This window comes from Odontesthes bonariensis, chromosome 21, assembly GCF_027942865.1.
Source record: "Odontesthes bonariensis isolate fOdoBon6 chromosome 21, fOdoBon6.hap1, whole genome shotgun sequence".
Lineage (NCBI taxonomy): Eukaryota > Metazoa > Chordata > Actinopteri > Atheriniformes > Atherinopsidae > Odontesthes > Odontesthes bonariensis.
In genome coordinates, this window is record NC_134526.1 from 14,454,259 (window position 1) to 14,471,505 (window position 17,247).

The 17,247-nt window shown below is 42.0% G+C and overlaps 1 protein-coding gene across 3 annotated transcripts; it reads right to left on the reverse strand.

The window, feature by feature from the left end:
* Positions 1-688: 688 nt before the first annotated feature.
* Positions 689-16,909, reverse strand: usp36 (ubiquitin specific peptidase 36). Of its 3 annotated transcripts, none has more exons than XM_075453487.1 (20): positions 16,818-16,909; positions 13,137-13,402; positions 12,813-13,034; positions 11,533-11,643; positions 10,047-10,149; positions 9,900-9,967; positions 9,359-9,429; positions 9,163-9,245; positions 8,917-9,028; positions 8,686-8,826; positions 8,480-8,580; positions 8,245-8,383; positions 7,749-8,111; positions 6,463-6,687; positions 5,928-6,052; positions 5,121-5,810; positions 4,677-4,885; positions 3,118-3,306; positions 2,865-2,980; positions 689-2,736 (listed from the first exon to the last, which is right to left on the reverse strand). In XM_075453487.1, exons 2-20 carry the CDS (start codon positions 13,387-13,389, stop codon positions 2,605-2,607), a joined length of 3,453 nt encoding a protein of 1,150 aa, XP_075309602.1. In that variant the 5' UTR covers positions 13,390-13,402; positions 16,818-16,909; the 3' UTR covers positions 689-2,604. The 3 variants fall into 3 exon arrangements, 2 of the variants coding, with proteins under 2 accessions (XP_075309602.1, XP_075309601.1); XM_075453486.1 differs by having other exon boundaries at positions 7,749-8,129; XR_012767930.1 differs by lacking the exons at positions 689-2,736; positions 2,865-2,980 and adding an exon at positions 3,633-3,864 and having other exon boundaries at positions 3,228-3,306; positions 7,749-8,129.
* Positions 16,910-17,247: the final 338 nt, after the last annotated feature.

Genomic DNA, 17,247 nt, shown 5'->3' on the forward strand with positions numbered 1-17,247 from the left:
ACTTTGTCTCTTCCAAGTCCTAAAAAAAAAACCATACGAGTCTTAAGCTGCAAAATGCATCAGCTCCCAGGTGCCGAATTAAAGGAAAGACTAAACACAATGGATGCAGACGTTTCTACACGTGTGCACTGCAAGTAGTAAACATCCGGTCGTGCTCTGTGGAACGAATTCAAATTCAGAGCAGGCGTAGCCGATTTTGACTTCATGTTGTCCAGAAGAAACCCGTCTTTGACCGAGGATTCATTGTTGGGGCATAGATGGAGGAATCTTGAGCTGCAAAGATTGCTCAACTAGCTCTTTGTTGAGGACAAAGCACATTTGCCTGTGCACGCTTGTGCATTCGTGCAACGTTTAAGGAAAAACCCTTCCTCGGGTTCCTCATACCACAAGTGCAAGATGCAGTCAGACAAGAACTGGTTAACAATACCTGCGAAAGCTAAGACAACAGGGCAGGGCAGAAGTGCATAAACTGCTGGTAGAAACCCAGCTGAGATCATATGGGGGAGCATAGATGAACCTGTTAGATAGCGCTCTCAAAACATCAGTCGAGTTGAGTTTTTTTTTTTTAGAGGATGTTGTTGTATAGACCATAAGAGTCAATAACCAGGTTAACCCACTAATTTCCACAATGGAAACACTTAAAATTGCTAAACTGAAGCAGAACAAGACAGAAAAGTACACAGTCAACTCACAAAAGTCACAACTTTATTGCACCTTATAGTTAACTATAACATGGCAAGAGCAACTTTCACTATGAAAGTTCTCTCCACTGCTCAGAAAAGATGGTGCAAAATACAGAATCGTCAATGCAAACATGGGAACTGTCCATTCGCTCTAGTAAGAGTTCCTCTGTTCCACTTTGAGAGTCACACCCTAGTTTCAGTTTAACAGTCAACGAACCTCCAACGGAAATTAGACTGCCATTTCCTCTCTTGTACTGTACACACTAGTGACGCAGAGGTCTCGCGTAAAAACAAACAACTCTCTTATACACAAACAAACACATTTGCAGATAAATTCTCAAGTTAACGTCCACCAACTAATCTGAGTATTAGTAGCACATTAAAGATCGGCGTCTTTTCTTCTTTAAATTATATATTTATAACATTAAATCCTATATCTTTTTATAGCCAATTCAAGGCAACATCTCTAGAATGAAAAATGCATGGGCAAATCTTTACAGCACTGGAGGGGGAAAACACAGGTGGCACGAGATGGACTGTACAGTCTTCTGCAGTGGCAAAGCAGTTTGTTATAACATTAGCTTTTCTGTGCCCAAAGTGGTGGAGGATGTTCCCATGGTTCCCACACCTGAAATACTTTGTATAAAACAGTTTGTACAGGATGCAACTTGGTGGTCCAAGCAGACGGGCTACAATGATATGAAACAACGGGGGTTTGATCTGAACAGAGGAATAGATGAGATACGAGAGGTCTGGGTTCCTGAGTCTAAGCCCAGTTTCTTGGTGACCAGTGTGATGGTCAGAAAATTGCATAGAGATAAAAGATACACAAGGACAGTAAATGATCATGTGGCAGTCCCATTCTGACACAGTGCCTTCAGTATAAAACGTAACCCCTTTATTTCAGGACATTGGTGAAAAGTTTGTGGTGAAGTTCGTTCGCAGAGTATCAAACGGGTCCAGTCTCCAAGACCGGATGCTTCCAAATGAAAAACAGACGAGATGCTCAGATTAATATCTGCACCGCCGACAACTACTGCCTCTATCAGAGTTCCCTCAGAAACCCCAACTTCAACGACATAAAATTGCACGTTGCACTATGAGCCGTTTGAGAACGACACAAACAAACAGATATTTAAAGCTTGTATAAATTGGCAGACCGTATTTTTGTGGTCCAGATTTTCATAAATCTGAAATAAATTTGGTGAGGAGCAAAAAAAAAAAAAAAAAAAAAGCACAAAATCAGGATTTGCAGAACTAAAAACAAAATTAGGCTTCGTCAATTTTCCCGCCCGAAGCAGTTGAGACGTGCATATTTGGAGAAGGGTGAATATTTAAAGCTCTATGTTACCAACATATTATGCAGGCAAAATTTGGTCCTAAAAAGAAAAGCCGCGGGGCAGACAGTGCGGCAAATAAAAACACAGCGAGGGGAAAGGGCCATAAAAATACAATTTAGGAAGCTTAAAATACATGTTTTTCAAATCATTTCGAATCTTTGTAATTTGGTATAGAATAACATCAAAAGAAGCCAAAGAGTTACAGCTTACTTCTCACAGTTGTGGTGCATTTTTATTTCATTTCATAGTAGCTTTTGGAGCAACAACTAAGGCTCAAAGGGACGTCGGCACTCAATAAACTTGCGACATGGACGTGTAATGGTTTTGGGACACTCACTGTGGCATTCAGATTAAACTGGGTTCCAATCCGGCTTGCCAATGAAGAAAACATTTCCTGTTTAAGCGGAACCTGATCGATGAAGGGGCTGTCGGTCAAACCGTCAGCGGCACATATCTCACACTTAAAATTGGGAAAACCAAAGTGAACCCAATGTGGAGGTGGGGAATAAAAAGAAAACAGAAATTTGATGTAGAATATTGTCTTGATTTCCAGTAGGCGAGACGTCCGCAGCGATCTGGGCTCAGCGACGGACTCCAAACACCCGCTTCCCTCCAGGTGTTACAGACCACTTGTTCCGCCTGTCCTGGATCTTCTGGAAGATGCTGCCGGCACTTCTCCACTTTTCTGGTTTATAGTTCTTCACTTTCTTTACCTAAACATACATAACAATGCAAATCAAACGGACCATAAACACTGAATAAACAAAGGTGGCCTATAGCTGGCAGTGACTGATTTGTGTTTTATTACATATATAATATGCGTGTTCGGTTTTCCTCTCACCTTCCCACTGTCAAATTCTTCATCCCATTCATCAATCACAGTGTCACTCCTGGCATTGTAGACATCTTCAATAGCATCTCTGCTGATAGCAGAGACCTCGCCATCCCAACTGAGGACTAGGTAAGAAATACAAAAAAAAACAACAAAAAAAAACTTGTTCATGCATTTGAGGATGCATTTTCCACAAAGCAGCATGATCTGAAATCAGAGTCCTCAGGCAAACATTTAGATGTACATATCATCTTTGTCTCACCGTTGGCTCCATAGGCTTTATCTGTGGCGTTCTGGAGTAGTTCTTCCACCACATCACTGGTCTTTTTTCCGTCCCAGGCTACGCGAGCTGCACGGCTCGGGGCGTCGCCTAACGCACCTCCATCTGCCGCTGGCGCCTGGCTGCGTTTGTAGCCATCTTTCACTTGGCTGTCCCACACTACCACTGTGGCTGGAAACCATCAGAAAAAAAAAAAAACAGAAATGAAGAAACTGAACTAATATTCAATCAGTCTCTCCCAAAACATAACAATACATCCTCTGCAGAATAGTGAAGTGAAGCTGGGTTGCTGCAGAGTACGTTTAGAATTCGCTTACACTTCAAAGTTTTTACAAAAAAAAAAAATATATATATTTACAAGCTTTAATATCTGTATGTTTATGTGCTGTTTTTGGTTTAGCTCTGGTGCTTCACAACATAGTATCTGTCTTCAATGTAATACCTGTCTAAATAGCTCAATATATATAGATATATATATACACACACATCTTCCGTACCTATTCTATTATCCGTGCCGCCGCTGTCAGTAACGTCAGGAAGAGCAAAGTGCTGGACGCCACAGAGAGGTGGAGACTGCTTGGCTTAGCTCATTCTAAACGTCCTGTCTAACCAAGGGAAGGCTGCAGAGATGGTCCGACTCAAGGTGAAAATGACTGGACCGGCCCATTGGGATGCGACAGGCCAAATTATAGTGTCTCTCTTGACTTGAGAAGGGAGACGCACGTAGAGCTGAAAGAAACTGCTGTGAGTGACTCCAGTGCAATGAGGGAGTCTGAACTGACCCACTTCTCCGGTCTGTTGTGTTTCCTTTTGCAACCGAATCTTTATCTTCTACGTTTCTTCCTACTTATTCTCACTAATGTAACGGTGCACGTGCAGATGGTGCATGTCACTTGTCTACTAAATTTTGTGTGCCAAAAGCCTTTCAATCAAAGTAAAGTACATTCGACCAGACAGAGTTTTAATTCTGGAACACGCAGCAAAAAAAAAAAAAAAAAGTAGCTGCATGAGTTAACCTGCCTTTATTGACATTGCAGGGCTATGGCATATGTATGGTTCTTAATGTCACCGTCAGACCAAATACACCTCTGAAGCGGTGGTCTGTGCACTACTAACAACAGTCAAGTAACATAAAACATCTTCGAAGGAAGACCTTAATTATCATAAATAATCCTCATTTAAAACTGGTTCGATGCCAGATTTTTAGCAGCTCAAAAGTTACAGTCAGTTATTATCATCATAATAAATGTTGCATTTGCACACAGAAATTTACCACATCAATAACTTGGCCAAAAAGACAAAAAGCCAAATGACACAAATTCCCTTCTGGATCAATAAAGTATCCATCTACATGGCTATCATTGCACTGAATTAATGTGAGAAATATTCCTTGTGCCTTGGTTAAGCATATTCATCTGGCTTGGGAATGGTGTCATTTCTTGTGGTATCATTATACAATGCAACACTGGTTGGCATGGACCACAAGATTACACAGTCCCCGCTACAGTTCCCCTGGCTCACAGGAGCCCATGCTCACATACCTGTGCTTTGTTTGCCTATTTGGTTGCTCTCTGTGGTGGTCTTTGTGGAGGGGGGTTCGGCTGCTTCAGGCTCAGCATCAGCATGCTTGCTCTCCTCCCGCTGTCGCATCTCTTCTTTTAGTCTCTTCTTCTTCATTTTTAACTTCTTTTTCATCGTTATTAAATCGGTTGTGTCGTTAGAAATGTCTGTGGTCTTCGTGTCGGGATTACTGTTGGGGGAGGGGGGTGCAGATAGTGGCAGAGGTTAGAAAAGCTACAAAGCAGACATCTTTTTTAACTGCATGTCACTACTTTTACAACGCAAAGCAAATAAAGTATTTAGAGAGGAGAACACATGATGTGCATTCCTACAAAGAAGTATGTAGTTTGCTGTAAGCAAAGGTGGATAAACTAAGAAACGCAGCCGGATGTCTTAAATGACTGAAAAACAGAACTCCAGCCCACCTTTTTGATGTGGGGTACGCAGAAGTTGTTTCCTGCAGAGCCTCTTCAAGTTCAACCATCTTTTTCTTCTTCTTCTTCTTCTTTTTCTTCACAGAGTTCCTGCTTTCCTCCGTCTGATTGGACTCGCACTGGGTTGGGCTTGCTGGAGATAACTGAGGCTGTTCCTTTGACAGTTCCGCATCTGAATTAGACGTTAGGCTCCATAAGCCTCCCTGACACCAATCCTCCTCCTGGCTTGATCCGTCCAAATGAGACGGGACGCACTTCCTTTCGTTCCCCTCTCCGTCCTCGCTCTCCCGCTTTCGCTTTTTCTTCTTCTTCTTGCGCTTCTTCTCGTTTGCCGACTCAGCGGGGCTGGACTGCGTGACGGGAGCTGCGGGGGCATCCGGCTGCGTGTCGCCTTCCACCTCAGAATGCCTTCGCTTCTTCTTCTTCTTCTTCTTCTTCTGGCCGGCTTTTTGAGCTGAAGAGTTGAAGTCTGGCTCTTGAGACACAGAGCTGAGGCTGTTGGAAGACTTGGGACTCTTTGGGGCCGGACTTTGAAGCCCGTTGGTTTTATAAAAAAGGCTGGCATTTGGCTTTTGCGGTGTGGAGAGAAGAGACCGTTTCTGTGGGCTCTGCTGTACCAAGGATCCACGTGAGTGGGCAGAAGTAGATGACTGGGCTTTAGTTGAATGAAATGGGCTGACTCTGGGAAGAAAAAAAATAATAATTATCACGACAAACCCGATATTTGAATCAAGTCAGATGGACAACTCTCAGTTTTGAATTGCATTTCCTCAGTAAAATCAGGTTCATATTTCATACCTGTGAATGTGAGTGGGCGAAGCAACAATGATGGAGTTAAGTTGATTGTGATGCATGGGGTCACTGGACAGCTGGTGTGGCAAATGGGGCAGAGCATCAGTGCTGCTCAGACTCCGGCTGCGAGCCTGCAGTTATCGACATAAATAAAAACTTGGTGGTCTAAAGAAAATAGCCATGAATGTGACCAAAAATACGGAAGAAAATCAAATAAGGAAAGGGATGGAAGGAAAAGATGGAAGGGGGGGGAAATAAAGAGGAAAGGGTATGGCAGAGAAGAATTAGAAATGGTTAGAAAAAAAGAGAAACTAAAGAAAAGGAAGACAAGTGCTGACATGGTTGATTAGACAGGTCACACTGGAAAAATAACATCACACAGAACAGAAAAGAAAACTAGCAGAAATGTGAGTTTAATTGCCTTTATACAACCAATCAATGACAACATTTTGGATAGCAGTAAGAAGTGACACGAATCACTATGAGCGTGCATTACAGCAGGAAGTGGTTTAGCTAACGTGGATGGAAATGGCGCTTTTACCTTCTTGGCTGACAGCGCCAGTTTCTTGGCAGGTGGTGGTGACATGGTGCTGGTGGCTTCAGATGTGATGTTGTTGAGAGCCGGGGGTTTTATTTTTGCCATCTTCTGCTCTTCTGTGCTCTGAGAGCGTTCAATGCTCCTGGCTGGAGATGCCAGGCCACTGGAGCCTTTGCGAGGAGTGGAAGGAGTCTCTCCCACTGGAGCACTTTTGGGACCGACAGAGTCCTGGCCAACATAAAAGACGATCACTGGTTAGGATCACAGCTTTGGCTTCCCACACAACTTGAAATGGCTGATACGCATCTTTTGAAATCCTATGTTAAAAACATATGGTAATAACTGGACTGCAAGCAGAGCATATACTTGCTAGGTTTATACAAATGGTTAAAAATGATCAGTTTCAATATGAACAAAGCACAGCGAGTTACTGGGGGGTGTGAGGAATTGCCTTGCAGTGCGTCTCTTTGGACCTCTGTACCAATTACATTTAGCTGTTGCCGAGAAGCACTGGGCTGCAACTTAGTTGCTAATAAAGTTTGCTTTTATCTACAGAGTCTACAGTGAGGGCAAAAGTCTGGACGCCCTCCGGATTCTGCAGTGTTTTCCGGGAGGAGCGAGCAGGACGTGACTCATTAAATATACATAGTGAAGAAAGTTACACCTCAGCTGTACAAAGATACGATTGGAAGAGGAAGCCTTGACTTAAAGCTTTGACTTTTGCTGCTTAAGAACTGCTGGACATCCACGCCAAAGTTACTGCAGATGTTTCAGCACTTGAAGTTATTGTCTCACAAATATGTCTGAGAATTATACAAGTGGTAGGTTTAACTTACAATTAAACATACTCTGCAGCAGAAGGATGAGTGCAGTCACTGAAATGGACATTCAACACTGTGATTCTGATTTATTTTCACATGAAATTTTTTATATTTCTTTATTTCTTTATTCTTATGCGAGAACCTTAGAGCTGTGGATGAACATTAACATTAAGTAAAAGGGAGATACTAGCCAAAGCTTGATAATTCTATGAAAAAGTACTTTTTGTTTTGTTGAGGATCCTTTTTTCACCCTATTCTGTTTCAAATTTCTTGTATACAATTTGTAGATTAGCTTTCCTGCACTGTAAGGATTTCTATCACAGCCAAAATCTAACTTCTAGTTCTGAATGTCATCTTCAGCATCATGTCTGCTGCCTAAGCCAATACAAATGCTGTCTTAAGATTAAAAAGTTACCGTAAATACACCTCAAAGTAGGATTAGTATTAGTTTTCCATTGGTTATTGTACCTTTGAGTCAGAGGTGTCAGCAGAGGAAGAGTCAGACAAAGACTTAAATGAGGTAGACGCTGCCATGCCTCTGCCCTCGCCACCTTGTTTTTTATCCCCCTCCGTCCTGCTGACCCCGTTGTTGGAGGGAGTCGGCGTGGTGCTGCGGGACTGCACCTGACTCTGGGGAGAGGGCTTCTTCACCTTCTTGGAAGGTTCCTCGATAACCGTGGGTCCACCGGGCAGCTTCGGTGGACCGTTGGAGGATGATGTCCAGTTGGAAAGTCTGGACTGTGGCTGAGTGCTCGCACCGTTCCTGGAAATGGGCAAACCCAAACCACCATCCATAGACTGGATCTTACGCAGCTGTGAAGGCTCCAGTTTCTGCCAAGAAGTATTGAACTTTAATGGAAAATGATGTATTTAGTTCGACTAAAAATCAAAAGGCGCCACACCAGACGAACACTTTATCAATTTCAAAATAATGAATAAGATCAAACATCATCTCTTCCGTTACCTTTGTGACCTGCGGAGAGGAGAGAGGCCCATTCAGACTGGCCCTCTTTATTTGCTCTGATGATGCACTATTCTTCCCAGAATGCAACATCCCCTGCTTTGTGGCCTGCCCATCTGTATTCTTCCTCGTTTCAGGGATCCTTCATGATACAATTCAAAAAAATCTATTTATGTAATGATACACTCAGGAGGTGCAGACTTCTCTCTTTTTTATATATAAATCAGCAGCGTCTTACCTCAGATAGAAAAGGACATAAGCCTGCTGGTTCAAAACCACTTTGATGTTACTCGAGTGCACCATTGAATCATTCATTTGGTACCATTGTCCATTACTTGCCTACAACGGAAAGAGATAAACAATTCAAATAAAGCCCAAACAATGCCTGTCCATTTCAAGTAGATATTCTAAAATGAATACATAAGACGGTGGTGGTCGCCTTACCTTGACGTAGCAGTAGTAGTGGCCGGCATGACAGCTGTAGCCGGAATGCACCAGGACAGCATAGAGGCCGTACATAACAGGGTCACCTGAGCTCTGAGACATGTAGGGACGGATGTTCAGGAATTCTGGGTAACCAACATCCTGGAAAATGAAACAAAAGAGAGTTTAGACATACAGAGGAAGGAGAAGGCTCTTTTACAACAGTCACTGGTGTGCAGATCAACCGCTAACCTTTGTTATTTTTCCTCCGCTGAAGTTGGCAAACCTCTTCAGTGAGAGGGTCAGCACGTTAGATGTTCGATGGACAGTGAAGCGCTTGGTGGCCGGCACTTTCTTTTTGCACCTGCGGCAACAGAGAGATTCATGATCATCTCCTACCTGAATAAATGTTTCGCGGTAACAACAACAACCCAGTCATTCACACCCAGCAGACGCGGATACTTGGATGATGTCAGAGAGAATATAAATTACACTCACTTGGCGCACATATAGGCATTCTCTCCACTTAAAACATCTGGTTTGACAAATAGCTCCAGGGCTCGCACTATGTTTGCAGCTTGCTGCAAAAAATAAAAAATAAATAAATAAATAAATAAAAAGAGAGAAATACTTCAGTGCGGCTTGGTTTTTATTCCGTCTAATAAAAGCCATTTTGAGTTGTTGTGCAACATACCCGTATCTCAACGGCGATGTCCAGGTAAGGGTCATACGTGTCCGACACACTTTTACAAATGGAGCATTTCACTGAAAGACCAAATAACAAATCTGACTTGTGTGGATAAAAGCAGCCTGAAAATCCCTTAACATTTAACCATCACTAGTTTCAGACCTGAGAGCATATTTTAGGCCAATGTGACACTTGAAATGTAAGGAAGGGCCTCCAACTTAACAAGCTGCTCCTCAATCTGAAGACGATAAAAGTACGCAGAAACGTCTGCCATGACTGTTCGATGATCGTCATTAACCGCTTTCTTCAAAGCGCCCAATTTAGAAAATCCCAAAGACCGACAAGCAAAATAGCAACAGCGATTCTGACCCCACGCATCACTGTTCCAGAATAAATACCAAACCCAAATCAGTTTTTTTGTTTGTTCTTTTGTTGACACCGACTTAATTGTTTTCTGCGAGAGAAATTGTTCAACAATGCATTGCCGAAAGCAAAACATCTGAAAATCTGCACAGTTCTAGAAAAAAAAAAAAAAAAGAGTGAATACCTCTCGACCTGAGGTAACCTCCAAAGATCTGGTGAACCAATGTCGTGGCCTGAGTCTGCCTATCGAGCCTAAGAACAGAGAGAAAAACAGGTTAGCGACCACATCGTAGTTTTCGGAACAACGCCCCCAATAAGCGGAAAAACTTACTTGGGGTAGCCATTGAGGCAGGCTTTCTGCATGGCGTCAATTGTGTATCGCAAAAACTCGTGGGCGTCCTCTTGGCTCCCGAAACGAAAATGTCTGGCGATTTCTGTGGGAGACAAATATATGACAATAATACTTTACCAAAAGCTAAAATCAGTGAGTCATTCATTGCAATATGGGTTCCATTTACTGCTCAAATCTTTTAAGCTTCTCTAACGTCCCTTAAATGTTGTGATTACTAACAAATAAACAGCGACGTAAAAGACAGAATTAAAAAAATAAATACATTTTGTTCTGCCGGCATGGTTGTTCTCTGAAAATTAAGGCGACATGTAGGAACATTGATGAAGCAAAAATAAATAAGAGCATTTCTGCTCGGTTAATATACTGTGAAGTTAACAGAGTGCTCTTAAATGGCTACTTAAAGCTGGCCTCCAATGTTAGCACACCATCAATCTGAAGCTCAGCTATGATCATATAGAAAGCTTATGATCGGTAACTTCAGCAGGCTGGCGTCTCGTCTACAGCAAGAGTCGAGCATTAAAGCTAATGCAGCTGTAAACACTTTGGCCCGTGTGATTTCTTAATGGGAAAGGGGAGAGTGTAGGCTGGTAGATTTCTGATGTGGTCATCACTACATTCCCAGCACAGCATCCTTACTCACTGAGGATAATTGAGTCACATCAAAAAGGGTGGGGGGGGCAAGACCCCATGCACTTATGACTAATTCCAGGCACTTATAGGAGGGAGATAGCTTCTTGGAAACAAGTATCTTTGGGCATTAGATTGGTGTGTTGCGTTTCAATTTTGTTCATGAAACTCTGGAATTGCCTTAGGATCCAACAGCCAATCAGCTGAGCTGATCAGTGAGCTCTTATATATGTTGTGTGCGACATATTATCATTTTTTGGAGGTAGTACTGAGAATAAGCACAGGATTTTTTTTCACTGCACAGCCTTTACGCTGTTCCAGATGTAATGGTAGATTTCTAGGACGTACAGGAAAAACAAACAGGGAGAGAAAAGAGGCCGGTGGGCTCGTACATTTTTGTGCTAAAGCTGCTCCTCTCAGCCCGCAGTCGCAAGGAGACAGAGAGGGCATTGGGGAAGGAGGGAGGGAGGAGATAAAGGAGGGGGGGACAGAAAAAGAAGTACAGGAGGTAGAGAGTGCAGCAGCATGCAACGAAGAAGTACGCAGGAAGGGAGGGAGGGGACGAGGACGCAATGAGACTACAGCACAGCATGTCAGAGCCCAACTCCAGCCTCAGCTTTACAGTCGATGAATGATTCATTCACCACCTCCACTCTCACTACTCCACTGACATACTGCAGTTACTGGTTGTTGTTGTTGTTGCTGCAACAGTGGAAAAGTTTGGCGTCACAGTGTCAGCTGGTTTTACAACTAAATATCTGACTCCTGGCACAACCTGCGCTGAAAATGCAAACCGCTCAGACACAGCCACACGGTGTTTAAAGGGAGGAGGGCTTACTTTTTAGGTCTCTGATGAAGGACACGGGCTTAATGGCGTTGCCTGTGTTGGCAAAGGCTTGGATTATATGGTTCTGCATTACGCAGATCATGCAAAAGCCTGACTGGTGACCTGAAACACAAACAAGATTACAAAAGCTTTATATGAGACACTTCCTCCATTTAATTTTTTTTTTCTTTTTTTTCCTTTGTAAATACATGTAATTAAATAAAAAAAAGGAAACTCTTTCCAATTTTCACTTTAAAGCATCAACATGGTATACGGTTGAATGAAAAAAGAAAATAGATCACGCTAAATATGTGGGTAAAAGACAACTATGCGGCAAAGACATTCTCACTCCTATTACATTTCTTATGAAGTTGTTTTTTTAAAGGCAAGGCAAGGCAAGTTTATTTGTACAGCACAATTCAACTACAAGGCGATTCAAAGTGCTTTACAGATACATTAAAACAGTAGAAATAAAAAGCATGATCTAAATTTTAAACAGAAAAGAAAGAAATAAGAACAATAGATAGATAAAATCAGTAGTTAAAATGTGATTAAGTTTTGAGCTTTATTCAAACGTAGCTGAAAATAGGTGTGTCTTCAACCTGGACATAAATACACTGAGTGTTTCGGCTGATCTGAGGCTTTCTGGGAGTTTGTTCCAGACATGTGGAGCATAGAAGCTGAATGCAGCTTCTCCATGTCTGGTTCTGACTCTGGGAACTGATAAAAGACCGGATCCAGATGACCTGAGGGGTCTGGAAGTTCCATACTGAGTCAGGAGGTCACTGATGTATTTTGGTCCTAGACCATATTAGAGCTTAATAGAGCAGCATCAGAACTTTAAAGTCTATCCTCTGGTGGAAAGGCAGCCAATGTAAAGACCTCAGAGCTGGACTGATGTGGTCCACAAAAAAAAGGAGGGAAAGATACCAAATACTTAGATAATCTGAAAATAGCTCAGCAATGCAATTACCATCGTGTTTATTGCAGAGGCTAATGTTCAACGCCCCATAAAGGCTTTTGGAAGACCACAAAGTTAAAACAATACAACAGATACATTTATTCATATCAGATAAAAACAGAAAAGGGTCAGAATCAGGTTGAAGTAAATCACCAACAACACCAAAAGGATCAAGTTATTTAAAAAAAAGCAACTTTGGTTTGCACCCCACAATGCCATTCTGCTCCGTGTCTGCACATAAGCGAGTTAGCAGTTATTTTACAAACTGCGACTTGTGCATACTGTTCAGGATAATCTGAGAGAATGAAAGTAAATCTGGCAAGGTACTCACAGGCACGACTGTGCTCCTTTGAGAGTAAGTAGTTGGCAAGCGGCGGGGTGTAGGTGAGACACTGCACGGTGGAATTGAGGAAGCAAGTGTTTCCGAGGTTGTGGAGGCCGGCTCCCACCCTGTACACACGCTCCCACTTAAGGGTCAGCTTGTTCCCTGGAAAGAGCATCTTCTGCGGGGCCGGGATCCCATCACTCTGACCCCCAACCACATTCTCTGAGACTGAGGGTGCAGGTAAACACAGCTATCATCTCAAGTTAAGAGAAGAACGTCGGAAAAAATATCAAACCAGAGAAAAATTTCCAGTTACATTTGAGAGCTTACCTTGCCTCTTTATTTGAGGAGGCTCGGTAGCCTTCTGCCCAGTGGCCCCCTCAGTTCTGGGATTGAGGATCACATATTTGTTCTTTAGGCTGTCCAGCTGATAGGAGAAGCCCTTGCTGGCAGGCTCAAACTCGATTTTCTGCAGAAGGACCTTCTTAGCAGAAGAGGCCAAGAGTTTGTTGAGGTCACCCTCATCACCTGCCTCTTTTCGACCAGGTTTTAATGCCTCCTTGAGTTTATCTACTATAGGCATCGTTGGAACATCACTGAAGAGAAAGACAAAAAGCCATCGTCACAGGTTAATGTTTCACCTTATTACATAAACACCCGATTCAAAAGCACTCTGCGGTGACTCAAGTGACATTGCGGCACGATTGAAAACAATGTTGTTCAAATAGATTCTAAATTTGTCTCTTAGCTAAAAATATTAGAGAGATGGAACTTTATTGTTCCCTTGGGAGCTGCCCTCTGGGAAATTAAGGTGCATATTAACAGTCCTGTTTGAATGTGCTTCAGTAGGTACTTCTACAGGCTGCATTTCCTGACGTTGCCTCACAAGTGAAGAGGACAAAGCACATCTGAGAAGCCAGCTGGGTCTTGGCAGCTGTCCCCACTGTTACGCAACACATTAGAGTAACATGGGATGGGGAAGTGTATAGAATAGAAGAGGATGAGCACATCATAAGGTGCAAGCAGCTGTTGTCAAGCCACACTTAAACCAGATAATCTTTTCCCTCTTTGCCTTTCAGTAGAAATGAGGCATTCGAAAGAAATCGTGGTTGATCTATGCGGCTTTAAAAAGATAAAAAAAAAAACATTTTGTGGTCTGGTGTTCCTTAAGACACTAAAAAGACTATTTCAGAGCAAATGTGTACATTTCCAGAGCCGAAATTCATCTGTCGGGGTAGGTGAATGACTTCTGATGTTCCATTTTCTCTTAAAAAACATGTTCAGTGCTGTGAATACAGCGTTCATCCTTCATTGATTTTCAAGGTACCTGTGAGATGCCTTAAACACAGCCAACCTTCAGAAAAAAAAAAAAAAGAAAAAAAAACTTTCAATGAACTGCCCCGTGTAGATGTGTCAGTGGTGCAATAAAAGAGCAAAGACACATTTCCACAAGAGCCGTGCTCATCAGTGGGCAGTGACGTCATGAAGAGGAAGGAGAGCTGAACATGCATTGTATGCACAAGGACACACTGACCTTCCAATGCTGCTGATACTGATAAAACTAAGAACGACGAAGCCCACTGGGACACAGCTAACCGCAGGGATGGAACTACAGGAGCTGACAGAAATACTGATAAACACACCCCGACATGGTGATCAATCAGATTATAATTGCATTAATTAACAGTCTTCTGATTTTTTTGGCATTTGTAACAACCACAATGCCAAATGACTTGAGATCCCGTCATGAATGGGCTTCTTTTAAGCAAACTACTAAAATCCATGCTTAAATTCCAGATTGCGGTTCTGTCGTGTGACGGGTGACACAAAGCAGGTCATCTTTATCTTTTTATCTACCCCACCTCACATGTAAAAACTACCCCGGTGATGCCTTATTAGCCAAGATGGCAAATGAAAGCCTGATGTCGAGTATCAATTACAGGGGTCAAAAACATACAAATCGTCTCTTTGGTGTCATTTCTCACGCTATTAATATTCGATCGTCTACATGATGCGATTGTCTGTTTCCCCATTAGTGGCAGTTAAGACATTTTCATACAAATAATTCGTCTTTGTTCATTTTTAATCACCATTATAAAGGGAATGTGCTCATTGTGCAATAAGAAACAACTTCTAATGAATAAATACTTATTCTGCAACAAAAGCAGATCTGTTTTCCTTTGAGGCTTTTTAACATTAACTGCATATATAGCTTCAAGAAGCTGTAAACGTTCAGTGCCTCAAGTCTATCAAGATATGGAGGGAAAAAGAAAGCTGGGATTGAGGCGATTGTGAAGACATGATCTTGATGATCTCTAATTACTGTGTAATACAACAAATTGTCAATCGTGACCGGTGTAGTGGGGACCACTGACATGCAGTCTCCCTTATCATAGTGACCGTATGTAGGATGCTTTTATTCATGTGGCGAAAGGTAAGCCCGACATGCATGCTGCACATAAATTAAATGTTTTACACAAGAAATTAGCACGTACGTCCACACAGAACCTCATAGGCACTCGTTAATAACGGCACGTATTCAATGCAAAGCAGAGCAGACTTGTGTGCACCGCCAAATAAGTAAAACGCGAGACCTGCACAAAAACAGCCGAGTCACCTACAACTCAAAAATATGCAAATTGTTCAAGTTTATCATTAGGATAAGTCCAAACTGTTTCTTACAATATGCAAATGTCAGGACGTGTCTTGTAACTCCTATTATTATTTACATTTGTTATTTACGATAAACTGCAAAGGATAAATGTGCAGACCATCTACAAACTACCATTTGCAGCCAATCTGCTCCATGACCCACTCCACAGCCAGATATCTTTTATATTGAAACGGTAATATTTTGATCTACATCAATCTTTCGTATGATATCCATTAGAACGGATCTTAATTGCACGTCTATTGGAAAATTAACAGAGAAATTAAATATGCAACTATTTTGCTGACAATTTCCAAGAAAAAGCCTCTGGAAGATGAGGATCTTCTGCTTTTTCTTCTTCTTTTTTTTTATACATATGGTTGAAAATGTTAAAGTATTTATTGTTCATGTACTGGGAAAATGGGGTGTGCATTTTAAAACTTAATTTACAAAAAATGTTGCTGGTGAATATCAGATTAACCTGCAGTTGTTACCTTCTTCCGAGTTAAAAAAAATAAAATAAAAAGGATATTAGAAATCACTCAGAAGGTGATTATTTATACTTTTAAGACCTAACACAGACAGGTTTGTATAATGTTTTAAACGATCCTCCCCGCCAGAAAAAGAAAGCGACAATACAGGTCAGGACAGGTTACAAACAGAGGCTAATCTTAAAGTTAAAGTATCGAGGTAGGCCTCTTATTTATTCCATATTCGTTGCGAATGAAACAGTGTCACTGAAACAAACCTTCAAAAGGGCAACAGCAACTGGAAACACAAATCGATGGACTTTATTAGCGTTACGTGAGCGCAGCATCACCGCTGTTGTCACTCGAACAACGCAGACGGAGTTCAAGCTGGTTTTAGAAAAGTAGCTAGCTCGCTGATTTCCCAGATTATCAGTTGGTGTGGATCGTTTACTTCGAGATCAGACTCACACAGCAGACTGAGCAGCTGGACTCAACACTTGGGACCAGTCATCAACGCTTACATGCTAGGTTGCTAACCTCGGTCACAGCCATTTTCAGTCTGGATGGTTTAGATTTTAAGTCAAACAAGGGAGACTATATTCACTAAATAGCTTAACTATTCGATATTTATTTTTTTATTCACCCCATATTGTCGAAGTTTTCTTGTTGTGCAATTGTATGTTATAAACCAGCAATGACAAATTAGCCAGCGAGCTAACTTAACGTGGCGAGAGCCTCAGTCTTCCTCAATGCTGCAATGTGGGTTAGCATCTCAGAATCCAGGTGGCTAACAATCCCTAACTGCTACATCCTTGCTTCCAGTCTGGCGCCATCGGTATTAACAGACGTAAGCCACATTATTTACATGAACACTTGCATTTGTTCACTCACCTTTCTCTCGATCAGCCAAATTATTTAACAATAGAAGGGTCTGCTCACTCAGCTGAAGCTACCGAGTCTGGTATTTTCCCCCATGCTGCATTATCAGAGGGCGGTAACAACAATGACAGACAGTGATCATGCACCAATCACAGCGCAGGTCATACCGTCACAGAAAGGTTCAGCCAATCGACGCTTAGAGTGACGTCTTGCTGTCGACAGAGGACGACACGTGACTTTTAGGCAGCGCTGTTTACCATTGATGCAATCGGCACTGTAGATTTTGAACAATTTCTAATAAGACAACACAGCAAAACATCACTAAATATATATTAATCATCAACGTGACAGGGACTCAGCAGCTTTCCTTTGACATTTAAAAAACCTACCAAACCTTCCAAGACAGTAAAATGTAAAAGCTTATTTCGAGGTCCAATGCAGC

Excerpts from the sequence above, each read along its gene's own strand:
- usp36 (XM_075453486.1), bottom strand. The coding sequence starts at position 13,389 with ATGCCTATAGTAGATAAACTCAAGGAGGCATTAAAACCTGGTCGAAAA. Across the intron at positions 8,581-8,685 it reads ACTACTACTGCTACGTCAAG|GCAAGTAATGGACAATGGTA; the intron begins GTAAGGCGACCA and ends TTTCCGTTGTAG. Across the intron at positions 6,053-6,462 it reads TGGCGCTGTCAGCCAAGAAG|GCTCGCAGCCGGAGTCTGAG; the intron begins GTAAAAGCGCCA and ends CGATAACTGCAG.